Consider the following 20,572-nt stretch of genomic DNA (forward strand, 5'->3'; position numbering starts at 1 on the left):
ATTCTTGTTGTTCTGGAACAGGCCAATTGTTAACTGAAGGTATCATTTCACAACTTGTCATCCCGTTGTGTTTAATGGCAAAAGAGCGAACTGTCACAAATTGCCTACCACATCCAATTTTGCACAAAAAGTAAGAGAACGAAAAATGACAGAAACGTAAAAAATGGAAGAATTGACAAAATCAGCGTACCAGCCAAACAGAAGCCTGGAAACGTATTATAACGTTTTGCTCACCCCAATTCATTGTGTAAAAAGTTTCTAAAGGCAACGGTGTTCAGCGACATTTTTGTTTAAAGAAAAGTTGCAATATGTTCAACTTTTTGAGTACGGAAACGCCTGTTTGAAAAAATTGTGAAAATTTTAGAAATTTTTGGTTCGTGAACACCACTGTAAAAAATCAACTTTTCATGCTCGACTTTCTAATATCTCTATAACCAAAAGTCGACTAATGTTTAATCTAAAGTCGACTTACGTATCTCTACATTCCAATTGTTTACAACTTCATAAACAAAAAGTTTGAAATTGTTTTAAATCAATTAAAATGTCAGCATCGAAAGTGGTTAGTAATGAACTTATCCTTCCCTATTTGTAATAATTGATGTGGGTTTTTTGTTTTTAGCCAACTGAAGCAAAAGACGGTGCTGCTGATGATGCTTGGGACGACACGCTTTTGATCAAAGCTTACGATGACTCCGTTAAGTTAGCTAGGGAAGAATTGGCGCGTCGTATTTCACTATCCACCAGTAAGAAGAGTGACACCAATGATACTAGTGATGGTAAAAAATCCAAATCTAGTGGCAGTGGCGGTGTTGGGGCTACCGGTGGCACGCTTGAAAATATTGTATCCCATGCTGAATATAAAGTGGGTGATTATGTACGTGCTACCTACGAAGATGGCATCGATTATGAGGCAAAAATAATGTCAATTGATAAGGAGGCAGAAACATGCCTTCTTAAGTACATTGGCTATGACAATCTGCAGGAAGTTGCTCTATGTGATCTTATTGCCTCTTGGGGTAAGAAATATCGTCGCTTACAATTTGCCAAGGCAAAACTTGAAGCAGAGACCGGAGATGATGCCGTTAATACTTGTCCAAGTACCAGTGGCAAAACACAGGCAAAGAAAATTAAAACTAAACTAAGCAAAACCTCTATGCCTCCACCACCTCCCATACCTCCAATGTTGACAGCATCTCACAATGCCGAAGATTCGGAACATCTATCGGCCATGTTGATGTCATGGTATATGAGTGGTTATTATACTGGTGTATATCAAGGCATGCAAATGGCCAAATCAAAGTCAAAGAAGTAAACTTGTTTTAAAGTTACGCAGACAGAACGACACAAATGAGAATATCAGCAGAATTTTGTTTCTTTATTCTTATGAATTATTTTAGTTTTATAAGATTTACTATTACATATTATCAGCTGGACTTGTATTAAATAAAACATGAATTTCAAATGTTAATTTAAAGGAAATTGGTGGATACATTAGTTATGACTTGGATCAATGGATTATGTCGAAAAACGGATGCTATTGAATCTACAAATAGTTATGCGACCTTGGGCTTTGAAAATACAGTCGATACTGGATCATTTATTTTTAAACTTTTACTACACTCAAATTGGACTAAGTTGTGTTTCATTTTATGCTAATAATATTTGAAATGAATCTACCTCAGTGTAAATATGCTTGTATGTGTATCGTTTTTCTGTGTTGGGTGTAGCATATCCCGGAATGCTTGCTCCGGATTCCTTTGTTCTGAGCCGGGACGAAGGAAACCCCAGGACCAATGTGGATGTGTTCTGTTTCAGCACTCAAACTTCGGTCAGATGCAATAGTTGCCGGGAATGGGTGCATCTTATAGGTTGTTCTGATTCGTCCATGAAAGGGGCTACGACAGGGACCATGTTGCTGCATGCTGCGTGAACACAGCCCCAGTAATTGTCATCAGAACACACGTCTCAACAGCAGCCGCACACTCAGCACTTAACACCAGTCGTTGCTGTTCCAATCCCAGAAATGAATTTTTTACAACGTACTGAGGATGGATCGCACCAGAAGTGGAGGTGGGGGACTAGCTTTCCTATTGCACCAGTTTGTTCAATACAGACCTATCTCGCTTGGGAGTAGCAGTCAGGTGTTGATTGTACACTGTGGAACTGATGATGGTCTTGTGGGAATTTAATGCTTATACCCAGGCGCCACCATAATTAGAGGAGAGTGTCACAAATCGCCACATATAACCCTCGTCACCGTCTCTTGGGGCAAACCATGTCGCCATAATTGTCTCATCACCTCTGAACGCCGCACTTTCATCAATCATGGGAAAGGTAATTGGCTTAGTTTCAGAGAGTTCACTAACCAGCGCTTCAGAGATCTGCCGAACCGTTTTGATGTAAGGGTTACAGAGAGACATCATCACTGCTGCAGCCGCCCGTCATATACCTGTTGGTGGAATAACCGAAGCAGAAGTGACGGGATTAGCAAATGAGCGCGATGAGCTCTGTCGAGCCATCCCCAGTGACCGTACGGTCTGGTAGTTGACACTGGAAGTTAACTGGTTGCCGCCGAGCATAGGCGTAATGGTATAGCCACTCCTGAACCCTGCAAAGAAGTATGTAGGACCTCAGTAACGTTTGGCGATGGTAGTCGAATTTAGACCACCAACTACCCCAAGATTCTAGGGGTAACAATCGACAGCGTGTTCGTATCGTCCTATCTAGTTTACTACGCAGTTCCAATGGTCCGCAAACGTTAGATTTTATGATGTTACTCATACGTTTTGGAACTAGTACAGTGAACTAGGAACTAGATTACCCACATCTACTAGCCGATAGCACTTGGATTGCAAATAAAGAAACCTAGTTGACCACATATGTATAACGCAATATGTCGGTCTGTGGTAAGCTATGCGGCGCCAGAGTAGTTCAGAGAGTTCAACTACGATCGGGATGGTGCATCCGTCTAAATTCCTATAGGGCAATTAATATTAATTCCAATAATTTATAGACATTTCCTTATTTTGTTTACATATACCGTTGACTTTGGGGGCCAAGTCACTAGATGCGCCACAAATAGCCTCTCTAGTGAAAATGTCAACCTCAGGCTTCACGCGCCGGTCCCTGTTTTCACCGATGAGGAAATGACGTCCGAATAAAAGGCGGGATAACCTTTCAACACCAGTCATCTAACAGGAAATGGTCAGATACCAAAAGCGGAGTAAGGAGGCAAGTTTGGAGGCCACCTTCTCAAGAAACACCGATACTTTTAAGGTAGCATCCCTACCACCAGACTAGGCACCATTAGGCCAATCCCCTATTGACGCTGAACACACAAACGATTACAAACCCGAAGAAAAGAAACGTAAAACAAACCGATTTTTTGATGACGAACCCTGCATGCCCACGGATAAGATTCGCAACATGGAACGTAAACTCTCTATTCCAAACAGGAAAACTTGCACAATTAACGGCAGAATGCAATAGGCTAAACATCCCCATAGTCGGAATTAGCGAAATGCGGTGGAACGGAAGCGGTGACTTTACAAGTTCACAAGGAGACCGGCTCCTATACTCCGGACGCAAAGAAGGAGAGCCCCATACACACGGTGTTGGCGTTTTCGTCAGCAGGAAATTGCGCGACTCCGTAATGTCTTGGTCAGCTATCTCAGAGCGGATAATTACGATTCAGTTGAATAGCAGCATCGGAAAAATTACCATAGTCCAATGTTATGCCCCGACGGAAGTCTCAGATCTACAAATGAAAGAAAATTTCTACGATGATCTAAGTCGAACTTTACGACACGTCGACAAAAAAGACATACTTATATTGATGGGCGATTTAAATGCACGCATTGGCAATAATAATGTCGGATTCGCGAATATAATGGGAAGGCACAGCCCCGGTGAAAAAAATGCTAATGGAGAATTGCTTCTGGAACTATGTGCAAAATTCGACCTCGCGATAGGCGGATCATTCTTCCCACATAAAACTTGTCACAAAATAACATGGCGCTCACGAAATACACTCATCCCAGTAGAGAGTCAGATAGATCATTTCTGCATTGGCAAAACAAATTTTAAAATGCTGCAAGACGTGAGAATGCTACTTAGTGCCGACATCGCCTCAGATCACTTTCTTCTGATAGCTGAACTTAAAATCATGCTCCGAAGACATACTCGCCAATCCACAGCCAGAGAACCGAAACGCCGCCCTTTTAACACCAACAAAATGCAATCTGAAGATACAAAACGTAATTTTCTGTCCAATTTTTCAAATAAATACCGGCAGATGCCTTCAACACAATCGCCGAATCTCAATATAGAAGCTGAATGGACGAAAATTAAAACCGCATTGCCTGAGACTGCTGTCGAAACAGTGAACTTCCACAGAAAAGATCACAAGGAATGGCTATCCCAAGAATTTTGGAATTTGGTAGAGGAGCGACGTAAAACCAATACAAAATTACTTACGGAAAAAGACCCCTTCCAAAAATTATCATTACAAGCTGAAATATCACAACTTATCAAAAAAGTGAAGAAACAAGCCAGAAACGATAAACGCAGTTTTATAAATTCTATGGCTGCCGAAGCCGAGGCGGCAGCAAGTCGTGGAGACTTAAAAACAGTTTTTAATATAACGAGAAAACTTTCGGGGAAAAAGCTAAATTCAAACATACCTATTAAAGACAAATTCGGAATGATTCTCACGGATACAGACGCACAGCTCAAAAGATGGAAGGAACACTTTGAGGATATCTTAAATCGCACCATCGAACCAGCTACCGATTTAAATATTGACGGAGTACAAAGCCACGCCTACAACCGTCCTACGGAATACATAAATTCGGGTACCCCCTCAATAAACGAAATAAAAGATGCAATAATACTATTAAAAAATGGTAAAGCAGCAGGTATCGACAATCTGCCTGCAGAATTTTACAAATGCGACCCAGAATATTTCGCTGAAATACTCTCACCACTAATAACCAAAATCTGGGAAACTGAAACGGTCCCGTCAGAGTGGAAAGAAAGCCTAATAATAAAAATACCAAAGAAAGGGGACCTAAAAAATTGCAGCAACTGGAGAGGCATAGCTCTAACACCATCTATATGCAAAATTTTCAACAGAATAATACTCACCCGCATACTCGATCCACTTGACAAATGCCTTCGCAAAGAACAGGCAGGGTTCAGACCTAACCGTTCCTGTGTGGACCAAATAAATAGTTTGCGATTGATAATCGAACAGTGCAACGAGTTCAATACGCCATTATATTTGACCTTCGTTGATTTTGAAAAGGCCTTCGACGCTCTAAATAGGAAAAAAATTTGGGAGGCACTTGAGAAAAAAAGCGTCCCTACAAAAATAATAAATCTTATAAAAGCACAATATACCAACTCAACAATGAGAGTCTTTCACAACGGCAAAATTAGCGAAGCTTTCAAAACTATCAGCGGAGTTAAACAAGGATGTCTGCTTTCTCCACTCCTTTTCATAACCACGCTAGACGAAATATTGTCATATTCAATAAATCAAAACAAAGGCATACCTTGGAGACTACATCATAACCTCGAAGATTTGGAATATGCCGACGACATCGTGTTGCTTGCTACTACCAAAGAAAATATGCAATCGAAAATCAATCAATTATCTGAGCAAGCAGCAAAATTTGGCCTACACATAAACGCCGAAAAAACGAAATGTATGCATGTTAAATCAAACCAAACCCCTACATTCTTTCTAAACGGGAAACGTATTGAAAATGTAGATAACTTTAGCTATCTTGGCAGCAACATCAACCCGAACGGCGGAGCAATTGTCGACGTCGACATGCGCATCCAAAAAGCCAGAAGCGCATACTGCAGCCTAAAAAATATATGGAACTCTGGGGCATATTCCCCAAAAACCAAATTACACATATATAATGCCTGCGTCAAGTCGGTACTATTGTATGGATCTGAAACCTGGCTAGTGAATGAAAATATTAAAAATAAACTGCAAGTTTTCACCAACAGATGTCTTCGCAACATTCTTAAAATATGGTGGCCAAGAACCATATCAAATGCAGACTTTCTTCAACTGGCTCAACAAGAAGATATAAACACACAAATAAAACGACGTAAATACAACTGGATTGGACACACACTCCGCAAGCCTTTCGACGATGTATGCCACGAAACGTTGAGCTGGAATCCTCAGGGTAATCGCAGCAGAGGACGGCCAAAAACCACCTGGCGAAGAACCATTCTTAATGAAACTGGAAAATCTTTTAATGAGTTACGATATATTGCTTCGGATAGAGTAAGATGGAGATTCTATGTAAATAGTTTATGTTCCTGATGGAATACGCTAATAAATATACCGTTGACACTATCTAGGCGGTTACACCAGACAGTTTGTCTTCAAATACAACTCTGATTTACTAACACATATGTACATATGTATGTACATTAGGCCGGGGCGATTTGTATGGAAGGAAAAAAGTGTTATCGGGCGCCTGGAGTTTCTGATTCTTGGGATTGTACTGAGCAAAAAAGTCAACTAGACCATATGTCTACGGTGAAAATCGAGCCCCCGGATTTTGACTTGAAGTTTTTATTCAAGGATTTTTGGATATTTTGGCAAAGAACAAGCAAACCACTGAAATTTTCGATCCAACATAAAGACAACAATTGTAGCCAAGACAATAATAAAGAACTCTCTAGTATATCGCAAAAGCATTGGAACGCTCCTTCAGGGAGTTATGGCCTCGAGAAGGTGCACATTTTTCGGAAAATATCGATAAATGACACTGTGCTACAAAATGGGACACAAATTCAGTGGGTGGAAAATCCCTTTTGGAGATGAAAGCCCTTGGAGAGTGTACTAAGAACCCAAAAGGAAATTTTCACCATAGGTCAAGTTTCCGAGATTTTGCGTGATTAATGGTTTAACTTTGGACCCTTAATTTGTGAGAAAATAGCTTTATATCTCTCTAAAACGTTATTGTAGCTTCATTTTGACATTACATGTCTTCAGTCAAATCGAATGGTGAATCTTTTTGTAGAATATTTCATCCCTCTAACTCCATTCCTTTTATGTCCTTTTCGTCCTTTATTTTTTGAACCGTAGTAAAAGTACCACAAGACGAGATTTTACAGCATCCAAATATTCTACAAAAATGTCGTTCAGAAGATTTTAGGTACGGTTCTCATTGATGACCAATCGTTATTTCCCCGCTTTCATGGTCCTTTTTGACATTTCCCCGGTTTTTGTTCAGAAAACTATGTTTTGTTTTTATGTATATTCGTTATTGGTCTGCGGTGCTTCCGAAATACTTACCATAAATAGCTCTTGTAATGACGAATACATTAATAAAAAAATTTATTAAAGGATAGATCCGGTTATCTACATTTTTGAACCGGATATTCTGATGTCAAAACCGATTTTGGAACTGGTTTTAAGTAACCGATTAACCGTATATGTATATCATTAGAAAGCGATATACTAGAGAGTTCTTTATTATTGTCTTGGCTACAATTGTTGTCTTTATGTTGGATCGAAAATCTCAGTGGTTTGGTTGTTCTTTGCCAAAATATCCAAAAATCCTTGAATAAAAACTTCCAGTCAAAATCCGGGGGCTCCATTTCCACCGTAGACATATGGTCTAGTTGACTTTTTTGCTCAGTACAATCCCAAGAATCAGAAACTCTAGGCGCCCGTGATGGTTTTCAAATCGCCCCACTCTAATGTACATACATTAATGAGCAAAAAAAAGAAATGAGTGTAAATAGTACAGATGCAGAGAATAGTAGAGTATATAAAATTGGAATTTAGTTCGCTCTACATGAGTGCAATTTTATGATAAATAGAGAAAAAAAGGTTGTATGTGGTAAGTATTGGCGCTCTTCGAAAGCCCTGGCTAGTTAATAGCTTTGTTCCCGTACTTTTTAATAGTAAGCCTCGTAAAAGAGAGAAAGAGAAAAAATTGATCTCACAAAAAAGTTTTTTTCAAAAAGTTCGGGAACGCAAAAATGGAAAAAACGTCAAAAAAGCTGGAACAAATGTCAATGTCGGTGTACCAGCCAATCAGACGCCGGCAACCATGTTACTATTTTTTACACGCTCAAATTTGTCGAGTAAAAAGTTTTTGAAAAGAGCGTCATTCAGCGCCATTTTTGTTTAAAGAGAAGTGAACATTTCACAACTTTTTTGTGTACGGGAACGGTTTTTCGAGTAAAATGTGTAAAAGTCGTAAAAATTGTAAAAACCTTTTAGTTCTGGAACACAGCTAATATGTTGTAGGGGAAGGTTTCCATGTGGGACTTGTTTAACTGGGTTCAACATACTCCCGCCTCACTTTTGCATATACACGGGATGTTGTCCTTCGTGCCGGGCACAGGAGCAGGTTTCTCATGGTGCGTGGATTACCCATCCGAAAGGTGTTGCTTGCGCTACGGGGGTGTGATCGTTACTTTTGATGACCTGTTTTTGCTTGATTTTATCCCAGGATCGTTGGCTGAGGACAATGTCCACGTGGATAACGTTGTGGAAGTCTTCGTGGGCTAATGGCACGAAACGATTGAAATGGGCACGGAGCCGAGTGTCGCCAATCGGTTCTGGCATGTCTGCTTGGTCTGTTAGACGGAATATGTAGTAATATGTGGGACCAAAACTTTTTACCATAAAGCGGCCATAGGATCACCGGACGGGTTGAATTGTGGTTGGAAGTCTGTAAAGTTCTTTGCGGTTCTCCATAAGATTTGGGAATGGCGAACTTTGCTATCAACCATAAGGGTTAAATCCTGTTCATGACCTTTGTAAGAAACGATGGTGCGGATCATGGGTATCACGTGGACGGAGGCGGGCACCTGAACTGTTGGTTGATAAAGTGTGTTTATAGATGTGGCCAATGGCAGTGATGCTAGCAACGACGTAGTGTCCTTTAAAACGATAAGAGCAGGCCAAGGAATTCGTCGTTTTTGGATGGACGCGTCATGTATTGTTGGATGATTAGGTAATACGGTTGGTGTTGATGGCGTTGGTAATGTTTGTGGAGTGGAACGATTTGGCAGCGTCAATGTGAACGATTGCATGGCATAGGGTGTCGGAGAGCTATCATGGGCAGCAAGAGGTTTGGCTTCTGGTAGGTGGAGCATTGAATGATGATTTCCATCGCAATAACGGCATCTGAATGGGCTGTCGCAAGCATCGATGGTGTGGGTGAGGCACAGGTTATGCTTTTCCACGGTTCGACGGCGAAGCTGTGGGACGACCATTGCGAAGAATTGACAATATTTCAGCTGGTGGCTGCTGGAGCACAAATGACATCTGACCATGATTATCTGTAAATAAAGAAGAAGATATGTATGTACGAGTGATTAGAGGGCATTTTTGGATAATGTGAATCAGTGCGGTGTGGAAGAGTTGATTGGGGTTTAATTGGATCGCATTGGTAAGAGACATACATATGTAGTTTGACGATTGGCCGGGTAATTGTGCCGTTTTGAGTTAATAGTTCGACTACGCGGACGTTATTATCGTTACCATGATATATTTTTGTTACCCGACCGAGACGCCACTCAGTAGGTGGTAAAAGATCGTCTTTGGCGATGACATAATCATTTAATTTTATGTTGTGTTGCGCTGTTTTCCATTTTGCTAGTAGTTCCGTGACGTACTCGTTTTTCCATCGTTGTGCCAAGATGTGAAGAAGTGCTTTCAAGCGTTCCCAGCGGTTTAGAATAGAAATTCTTTTATCTGGAATATTGGATGAAACTTCCGGTTGAAAGACCAGTTAAATCCATGGATTGCGTATTTCTCTACCTTTGCCTTTTCGGCGTCTTTGAGGAATTGGTGATGTTCCTTTAGAAGCTTGTAACTTGCGCCGACGAAGTTTCGACCATTATCGGAGTACATGATTTTGGGGAGGCCACGTCGGCCAGTGAATCTGTTGAAACAGGCAATGAAAGCCTCCGTGGAACAGCTTTCGTGCAGAAGCATACAAAAACAGCTGCATATCCTTTTACTATTTTCGCATTTCGAATGTTCGAAGCGCGCATATTAAATGGCCCTGCGAAGTCGACGCCGGTGTAAGTAAACGGTAACGAAAACTGCATTCTTTCGGACGGAAGGACGATATAATTTTGATGTTGATATTTATGTTTGAATATGACACACGGTTTGCAGCCCTTGATACATTTTCGAATTACATAATTTTTTTATTCTGGGTACATAGAAGCCCTGTCGAATAGCAAGTAGCATTGTGTGGTGTTCAGAGTGTAACGATATTTTATGAACAGGACTACTAGTTTGGCGAATTTGGATTTTTCGGGTATGATAATTGGATGTTTTTCTTCAAATTTGAGACCGGAATTATTTAGTCTTCCTCCCACGCCCAGTACACGATTGTCGTCCATGAAGAGGCTTACCGTGAAAAGTCTACTCGATTTGTTCAAGGGACGATTGTTCGCTTAATTTCCTTTAAGAAGCTCTTCTGCTGTGTAAGGGATATACATAATTCGACCTTGTACAAATTCAATTTCTTCATTTCGCAGAATATGATCTAAGTATGTCCTTTCTTTTTTGCATAACCTGTAGTGGGATTCTGTAACTCATTTTTGCTGTTACCGACAAAAATCGGTAAAATTAAATCGCAAAATTATGACTAAAAACATAAAGAAAAGTTGGCATCACTGTTTGTGTCGGTAAAGGCTAGCGACTACTTTTTATTCATCGTTAACTTAACGAAAAATTTCGTTAATTATCGAAATTATAAGCATTTTAATTTTACCGATTTTTGTCGGTAACAGTAAAAATGAGTTACAGAATCCCACTACTGATAAATAGAAAAACATAACATAGAGTTCTTAAGGCCTGCGTACATAAGCTCCCTTGCCTGCTTACCTTGCTTACTTATGATAAAAGAATACAAAAGAAAAGGGCAACCCAGTTCGAAATTTCCTCGGCCTTCTTTATTCTTTTATTTTTATTATGTCAAAAATGAAGCAGGAAAGCAAGGCAATCAGGCAGAGCAGCTTATGTACGCAGGCCTTTAGACATCTATTTAGAGAGAAAAATCGATCAATGATGTCCTCAACGTCGGCTTCTATATGGACTTCTATGGAATGTTTCCAAATGTGCGCGGTTTAGGCCACTTTTTTCCGTCTTGAGAAAGCCACGAAGGTCCATGCCACCAATGTCGATTAGATGACAATCCTTAGTCTTCGTCGTGGGTATAAAATTTACTACCTGAAATTTGTTGGTATTGGGTCATGTCTGCATATAGCCCCCATAGAACGGTACCACCCGGTTTTCGGTATTTTGAAGGTTGTGGCCTTAATATTCCACCCAAATGGCTGAAATTTAGTATTTGGTTTTCATTTTGGGTATAAAACTTTACATATGAAAGTTGTCGGTATAGGTCCACGCCTACATATAGCCCCCATAGAACGGTACATCCCGATTTTCGGTATTTTGAAGTTGTGGCCTCCGAAATGGATGAAAATTGGTATTTAGTCTTCGTTGGGGTTATAAAACTTTCCCCTCTAAATTTGTCGGTACAGGACCACGCCTTTATATAGCCCCCCATAGTACGGATCTTCCCGATTTTCGGGATTTTTAAGGTTGTGGCCTCAATATTCCACCGAAATGGCTGTAATTTGGTATTAAGTTTTCCATGGGGGTCCACGCCTTCATATTGTCCCCATAGAAGTGTACTTTGAAATAACTGAAATTTAGTACTTAGTCTTCGTTGGTGGTATAAAACCTTCATAAATTCTTCAGTAAATTCCAGTTTTCGGCATTTTTAAAGTTAGCCACATTGTTTTACCGAAATTGCTGGAATTTGGTATTTATTCTTCTTCATAAACGAAACTAATTGATCAGTTTTACTTCAATACAATTCGTGGTGGAGGGTATAACAAGTTCGGCCTGGCCGAACTTAACGCCGTTCTTAATTGTTTTTTTCTTTTTCATTTTTGAACAAATTTTAAATTTTTTGAAAAAAAAGTTGAATTTCTGTTTGACCTTTTTTAATAGTTTGGAACATACCACAGTGGCCAATTTCCCAAAAAACCTGGCCAAAAATCGAAAAAACCATTGCATCAATTTACCCTAAATAGTGTCAAATATTGTTTACAGGAGTCCACTGCGTGTAGTTGTGCAAAAATATATACGTTTATTGTTTAGTAAGTGGGTATAAAAGGGGGCCAAAGTGACCCCATTTAGAAAAAAAAAATTTCTCAATATTTAAGTTGTTTATTAAAATCTTGTAATATCCAAAATAAACAGCGGTTTGTTTTATTTTTTTTTTTTTTTAATTGTAATTAAAGGTATGCGAAACGTATTCAAAACCTTCAGTGTCGCGAATGAAGTGCGCGTTTTCAATAATTGATATTTGTACTTGTTCATTTTTTTTAAGATATATTTTCACAAAAAGCGATGAAAATAGTTATGAGTAAGATCGAGTTGGGCTATGATACTTATCATTTCATAAAAAAAGAAGAGTTTTTTACCAAAATACATCGAAACATCCTGCCCATATTTGCCCTTCTCGTTTTTATGTGATATTTTGTCTTTCAGGTACATGAAGAAAAGACAAAATTTTTTAGTTTTCCATCGAAAAAAATTTTTTTAAGCTACATGAAATACAAAAGAGTTTCAAACAGAAATTGGGGCTTATTATTGACACGCCAAAAGTTGGAGGGTTCGGAAACAGCAATGATGGTAACACGGCGCGAAGGTTTTTTACCGATTCGACGAAATCCGCCGAAATTTTAGGTTTAGATGCCGAATGCCTTAACCGGGCTCACGTTATAATGCAAGTTTTATCTTGTGGTTTCGCAGTAGATATTAATCTTTTTATGCAATACTGCTTGGATACTGCAAAATTATTAATAACAAATTATCCGTGGTATTACATGCCCACATCAATTCATGAAGTACTCATCCATGGTTTTCTCATTGTTGAGTGGGCACCACTACCCATCGGTCACCTTTCCGAAGAAGCTCAGGAGTCCAGGAATAAAGATATTAAGAAATATCGAGAAAACTTTTCTCGGAAATCATCTAGAATAAACACAATGACGGATATAATGAACTGGTTACTTGTATCCTCGGATCCTCTCATTTCAAGTCTACGTTCAGACCGTTCAAAAAAATCAATAATCTATCCTCAGCTGCTATTAAATTACTATCTGCTACCGTCATTGGGAATGCTGAGCTAGTAACCATAAATCCCAATATAGATTCTGAATCATCAGACGAGTGCGAGTCTGACAGCGAATAGTAATAACTTTTTGTGTGTATTTTCAGAAATTATATAATATACATATGTTTATTATTTGGCCGTTTTCATCATATTTATAATTATTATAATAACTTATAATTTTTTAAATGATCAAAAATAATATGGAATAAAATTTGAAACTTCAATATCATACTTACACGTCTTTTCTTACACAAATTGTAATTCATTGGTGACATATAGTGGAATTTAACGAAGAACATTATTGTCTTTGACGCCATTATTCCAAAATGATGTTTTGTATCACAATTTTATCTAAATTCACAAGAAGTACGACCTTAACCCTAATTTTTTTTTCAACTTTTGCATATTTCTGGAATTTAGGTAAGATATAGAGTTTTAGTGTATTCCGGGACCTATAGTAAAATTTGATGGCGAACAAATTTGTAGAATATTTTGATCCGATACGAACTCATTTAATAGGAGAAGGGACCAGAAAGACCCCCTCAATGACCGTCTAAGGGTTAAAAAATACGAAAAATGAAATCAGCGACCCGAAAAACATAAGAAACCAAGGTTAGGCTTGAATCCATTCATTTTTAGAGTTTTGGCCAGGTTTTTTGTAAAATTGCCCACTGTGCATACGAAAAACTCAAAAACACTCATATTTTGGTGCAGAATATGAAAAACTCAAAATTTTAACTTTGATCTTGAATTCCTCTGTAACTACTTAACCGAATTTGGTATGCTTATGAAAATATCTCTATCCGTTCAGAAGTAAAAGTGTTTTGATCAGGAAAATACAATTCTGAACTACTCTGCGCTGGAAACTTCCAAAACTTCTATAGTCACAAACAAAAAGAAACACACAAAAAATAGTTTTAAATAAAATGTTGAATATGGTTTTTATTAAAAATATAAAATATTCTATTTCTATAGAAAAAGATTATGAACACAAATTATTACAAAAAATGGTCATAGCAAACAAATACAACAGGTTTTGTAAATAATTTTATTTTGGAATGAAGTGAAAAAGACTTAATATTTTTGCAATACAGGAGAAAGACATCACTATTAACATTCAGGATCTAAAACTTTATGGGAAAGAAACAGGACAGCAAACATTTGATACAAATATTCGGTTAATATTTTGTTTTTGGTAATAATTTGATTTCATGCGGTTTCAATAATTTCACAAATCTTCAAAATGAATTTAGAAAAAGGGCATGTTGAAATGAACTGTTAAGGATATATGTAAGTACAGAATCAAATCTTTAAAGTTTTTCTTGTGTTGATGAAAAATGAATTGTGTATTGACATTGCTTGTAAATAAAGATTTGTGGCGAAAGTTTAAAAAAAATGTGGTATTTATGAATTGTTTCTGATTAATAGTAAATGCCAAGCTAAACAGTCTGCCGCGAGCGTATTATAACAAATGTATTTTACTTATGTAGAAAGGTAATAAACCAACCTCAAGGACAAAGATATTTCCTTCACTTTATTAACTACAAAATAAATATTGTCAAAATGTCTTTTTGACAGGCTGTATTATAGCTTTCCTAAGAAGAAAAAGGATACATAGAAACAATGAAGACTACTTAATACTAATTTAATTTAGACAAAATAAAAAAAAAACATATTTTTTTAATGGAATATTTTCAAATGATACAAATTTGGAGATTTTCTCGTGATTTGCAGTCTTAAATCTAGGCAATGATTCTGGTCATTTATGGCATAATTTGCAGTGATTTGTTTTATTTATTTTCTTTTCATTACAACGGAGTATTGAGGTGGTGAATGGAATTTGATATGAAATACATTCTCTTAATGAAAAAGAAACAAGTTCTTTTTTATAGAATCTGGCAGATTTCTGGAATTTTAGGAATCTGTTGCATACTACACAGTAGTAAATAGTTAATGATTACATGGATGGGGGTTAATGGTGGAAGGGGAAATGGTGGTGGTACTGGGACAACAAATTAACTTGTGGAAATATGTGCTCTCTAACCACGCCATGTCAATAGACTCCAACCATGTTTATTTGTGGCCTGTTGCAACTGTTGTTGTTGTTGATCACCTACAGAAGTACGTAATACGGTGTGCTTAAAAACGGACCTCTTGAATTCCTCCGGTGAGGGTTTATACGATTCAAGTTTGTTCCTGTATTGATGTTGTTGATGTTGTGATGTCTCCGTTGTGAATGCCTGTGACCCGCCGTAGTTCTTGGTGCCAAACGAGCTCCCACCTTTTTGTGACGTTGTTGACGACGTTGTTTTCGTTGCAGTCGCCTGTTGATGTTTGAAGGAATTAGTATAGATTGTGGTTTGTTTAAAGCGATTATTGCCATTGTTGTTGTTGCTGTTGTGATTATTGTTATTAAATTTAGTAGTTGTGGTATATTGCGTAGTTTGTTTATTGTTATAAGAAGCACTGAATGAATTATAATTATTATTATTGTTGTTGGCGTTGCTGTTGCTATTGCTGTTAGTATTTTTATATTCATACGTTTCAATAGCATTATCGCTAACTGTACTGGGATCAGGAGCAGCACAAAGACCATTATAACGTTTTGAGGGTTTCATGCCATATGAACCGCATGAGGGTTTACCAACTTCATAGGGATTATAACCGACAACATTGCCACTGGAAGAGAGAGAAAGGAAGACATTTATAAGATTTTTGTATAAAACAAGGCAGAGACAAAAATATAGGAGTTCAAGGGTGATAACTTTTCTCACAGAAAAGTTCATCGGAGATGACTTTTGTCATCGAAAAGTTCATCGGAGATGACTTTTCGTATAGAAAAGTTCATCGGTGATGACTTTTCGTATAGAAAAGTTCATCGGAGATGACTTTTCGTATAGAAAAGTTCATCGGAGATGACTTTTCGTATAGAAAAGTTCATCGGAGATGACTTTTCGTATAGAAAAGTTCATCGGAGATGACTTTTCGTATAGAAAAGTTCATCGGAGATGACTTTTCGTATAGAAAAGTTCATCGGAGATGACTTTTCGTATAGAAAAGTTCATCGGAGATGACTTTTCGTATAGAAAAGTTCATCGGAGATGACTTTTCGTATAGAAAAGTTCATCGGAGATGACTTTTCGTATAGAAAAGTTCATCGGAGATGACTTTTCGTATAGAAAAGTTCATCGGAGATGACTTTTCGTATAGAAAAGTTCATCGGAGATGACTTTTCGTATAGAAAAGTTCATCGGAGATGACTTTTCGTATAGAAAAGTTCATCGGAGATGACTTTTCGTATAGAAAAGTTCATCGGAGATGACTTTTCCTATAGAAAAGTTCATCGGAGATGACTTTTCCTATAGAAAAGTTCATCGGAGATGACTTTTCCTATAGAAAAGTTCATCGGAGATGACTTTTCGTATAGAAAAGTTCATCGGAGATGACTTTTCCTATAGAAAAGTTCATCGGAGATGACTTTTCCTATAGAAATGTTCATCGGAGATGACTTTTCCTATAGAAATGTTCATCGGAGATGACTTTTCCTATAGAAAAGTTCATCGGAGATGACTTTTCCTATAGAAAAGTTCATGGGAGATGACTTTTCCTATAGAAAAGTTTATCGGAGATGACTTTTCCTATAGAAAAGTTCATCGGAGATGACTTTTCCTATAGAAAAGTTCATCGGAGATGACTTTTCCTATAGAAAAGTTCATCGGAGATGACTTTTCCTATAGAAAAGTTCATCGGAGATGACTTTTCCTATAGAAAAGTTCATCGGAGATGACTTTTCCTATAGAAAAGTTCATCGGAGATGACTTTTCCTATAGAAAAGTTCATCGGAGATGACTTTTCCTATAGAAAAGTTCATCGGAGATGACTTTTCCTATAGAAAAGTTCATCGGAGATGACTTTTCCTATAGAAAAGTTCATCGGAGATGACTTTTCCTATAGAAAAGTTCATCGGAGATGACTTTTCCTATAGAAAAGTTCATCGGAGATGACTTTTCCTATAGAAAAGTTCATCGGAGATGACTTTTCCTATAGAAAAGTTCATCGGAGATGACTTTTCCTATAGAAAAGTTCATCGGAGATGACTTTTCCTATAGAAAAGTTCATCGGAGATGACTTTTCCTATAGAAAAGTTCATCGGAGATGACTTTTCCTATAGAAAAGTTCATCGGAGATGACTTTTCCTATAGAAAAGTTCATCGGAGATGACTTTTCCTATAGAAAAGTTCATCGGAGATGACTTTTCCTATAGAAAAGTTCATCGGAGATGACTTTTCCTATAGAAAAGTTCATCGGAGATGACTTTTCCTATAGAAAAGTTCATCGGAGATGTTTTATCGGAGATGACTTTTCCTATAGAAAAGTTCATCGGAGATGACTTTTCCTATAGAAAAGTTCATCGGTGATGACTTTTCGTATAGAAAAGTTCATCGGAGATGACTTTTCGTATAGAAAAGTTCATCGGAGATGACTTTTCGTATAGAAAAGTTCATCGGAGATGACTTTTCGTATAGAAAAGTTCATCGGAGATGACTTTTCGTATAGAAAAGTTCATCGGAGATGACTTTTCGTATAGAAAAGTTCATCGGAGATGACTTTTCGTATAGAAAAGTTCATCGGAGATGACTTTTCGTATAGAAAAGTTCATCGGAGATGACTTTTCGTATAGAAAAGTTCATCGGAGATGACTTTTCGTATAGAAAAGTTCATCGGAGATGACTTTTCGTATAGAAAAGTTCATCGGAGATGACTTTTCGTATAGAAAAGTTCATCGGAGATGACTTTTCGTATAGAAAAGTTCATCGGAGATGACTTTTCGTATAGAAAAGTTCATCGGAGATGACTTTTCGTATAGAAAAGTTCATCGGAGATGACTTTTCCTATAGAAAAGTTCATCGGAGATGACTTTTCCTATAGAAAAGTTCATCGGAGATGACTTTTCGTATAGAAAAGTTCATCGGAGATGACTTTTCCTATAGAAAAGTTCATCGGAGATGACTTTTCCTATAGAAAAGTTCATCGGAGATGACTTTTCCTATAGAAATGTTCATCGGAGATGACTTTTCCTATAGAAATGTTCATCGGAGATGACTTTTCCTATAGAAAAGTTCATCGGAGATGACTTTTCCTATAGAAAAGTTCATGGGAGATGACTTTTCCTATAGAAAAGTTTATCGGAGATGACTTTTCCTATAGAAAAGTTCATCGGAGATGACTTTTCCTATAGAAAAGTTCATCGGAGATGACTTTTCCTATAGAAAAGTTCATCGGAGATGACTTTTCCTATAGAAAAGTTCATCGGAGATGACTTTTCCTATAGAAAAGTTCATCGGAGATGACTTTTCCTATAGAAAAGTTCATCGGAGATGACTTTTCCTATAGAAAAGTTCATCGGAGATGACTTTTCCTATAGAAAAGTTCATCGGAGATGACTTTTCCTATAGAAAAGTTCATCGGAGATGACTTTTCCTATAGAAAAGTTCATCGGAGATGACTTTTCCTATAGAAAAGTTCATCGGAGATGACTTTTCCTATAGAAAAGTTCATCGGAGATGACTTTTCCTATAGAAAAGTTCATCGGAGATGACTTTTCCTATAGAAAAGTTCATCGGAGATGACTTTTCCTATAGAAAAGTTCATCGGAGATGACTTTTCCTATAGAAAAGTTCATCGGAGATGACTTTTCCTATAGAAAAGTTCATCGGAGATGACTTTTCCTATAGAAAAGTTCATCGGAGATGACTTTTCCTATAGAAAAGTTCATCGGAGATGACTTTTCCTATAGAAAAGTTCATCGGAGATGTTTTATCGGAGATGACTTTTCCTATAGAAAAGTTCATCGGAGATGACTTTTCCTATAGAAAAGTTCATCGGAGATGACTTTTCCTATAGAAAAGTTCATCGGAGATGACTTTTCCTATAGAAAAGTTCATCGGAGATGACTTTTCCTATAGAAAAGTTCATCGGAGATGACTTTTCCTATAGAAAAGTTCATCGGAGATGACTTTTCCTATAGAAAAGTTCATCGGAGATGACTTTTCCTATAGAAAAGTTCATCGGAGATGACTTTTCCTATAGAAAAGTTCATCGGAGATGACTTTTCCTATAGAAAAGTTCATCGGAGATGACTTTTCCTATAGAAAAGTTCATCGGAGATGACTTTTCCTATAGAAAAGTTCATCGGAGATGACTTTTCCTATAGAAAAGTTCATCGGAGATGACTTTTCCTATAGAAAAGTTCATCGGAGATGACTTTTCCTATAGAGAAGTTCATCGGAGATGACTTTTCCTATAGAAAAGTTCATCGGAGATGACTTTTCCTATAGAGAAGTTCATCGGAGATGACTTTTCCTATAGAAAATTCATCGGAGATGACTTTTCCTATAGAAAAGTTCATCGGAGATGACTTTTCCTATAGAAAAGTTCATCGGAGATGACTTTTCCTATAGAAAAGTTCATCGGAGATGACTTTTCCTATAGAAAAGTTCATCGGAGATGACTTTTCCTATAGAAAAGTTCATCGGAGATGACTTTTCCTTTAGTAAAATTCATCGGAGATGACTTTTCGTATAGAAAAGTTTATCGTAGATGACTTTTCGTATAGAAAAGTTCATCGTAGATGACTTTTCGTATAGAAAAGTTCATCGTAGATGACTTTTCGTATAGAAAAGTTCATCGTAGATGACTTTTCGTATAGAAAAGTTCATCGTAGATGACTTTTCGTATAGAAAAGTTCATCGTAGATGACTTTTCGTATAGAAAAGTTCATCGTAGATGACTTTTCCTATAGAAAAGTTCATCGGAGATGACTTTTCCTTCAGAAAAGTTCATCGGAGATGACTTTTCCTTCAGAAAAGTTCATCGGAGATGACTTTTCGTTTAGAAAATTCCATCGTAGATGGCTTTTCCGATTTAATTTAATCAAAATGTAATAAAATTATTTAATTTAAGTAAATTGAAAGTTTTTCCTAGTTGACTTTTCCCTTACCCTGGTCCATAATTGCAAACATATAATTTGTTGTATTTCGATTTATCCTTGTATTCAGCAAAACCGCAACCAACTAAACTTGTTTCGCCCCAAACCAACTGTAAAAACGGAAAGGAGAAAATGATTAGCTTCCATATATTAAGGTTGGTTAGGAAAAGTCCACATACCTGAGAATAATGGCCAGTTTTTGGTGACCAGGCATCACCAAATGAGTATTTTTGTACTTCATTGAACCAACTTTGGATGCGTGAGGGGAAATCACCATCATCTGGATCCAAGGGGGCTGTACTCCATATGATGGCCAAATTTTGGCCCATTGTAAAACGATCTAAAACAACAAAATTTTTGAATTATTATTGAATTATATTTGTAGAAT

The 20,572-nt window shown here is 37.4% G+C and overlaps 2 protein-coding genes across 2 annotated transcripts in view; one reads left to right on the top strand and one right to left on the bottom strand.

The window, feature by feature from the left end:
* Smn (survival motor neuron) lies at positions 1-1,479 on the top strand. Its single transcript, XM_073963992.1, has 2 exons — positions 1-559; positions 620-1,479. The coding sequence occupies exons 1-2, from the start codon at positions 542-544 to the stop codon at positions 1,310-1,312; spliced, it is 711 nt and encodes a 236-aa protein (XP_073820093.1). The 5' UTR covers positions 1-541; the 3' UTR covers positions 1,313-1,479.
* Positions 1,480-14,108: 12,629 nt separating this feature from the next.
* The window catches only part of LOC141389034 (uncharacterized), a 36,016-nt gene continuing 29,552 nt past the window's right edge, over positions 14,109-20,572 (bottom strand). The window contains exons 3-5 of the mRNA XM_073960037.1: positions 20,364-20,524; positions 20,197-20,294; positions 14,109-15,875 (exon numbers count right to left, since the gene is read on the bottom strand). Coding sequence (XP_073816138.1) covers positions 15,236-15,875; positions 20,197-20,294; positions 20,364-20,524 — 899 coding nt within the window. The 3' untranslated portion in view covers positions 14,109-15,235. The remainder of the gene's footprint in view (positions 15,876-20,196; positions 20,295-20,363; positions 20,525-20,572) is intronic.

Source organism: Musca autumnalis, unplaced genomic scaffold (assembly GCF_047663935.1).
Source record: "Musca autumnalis isolate F117 unplaced genomic scaffold, ASM4766393v1 scaffold_1, whole genome shotgun sequence".
In the NCBI taxonomy this organism is placed as follows: Eukaryota; Metazoa; Arthropoda; class Insecta; order Diptera; family Muscidae; genus Musca; species Musca autumnalis.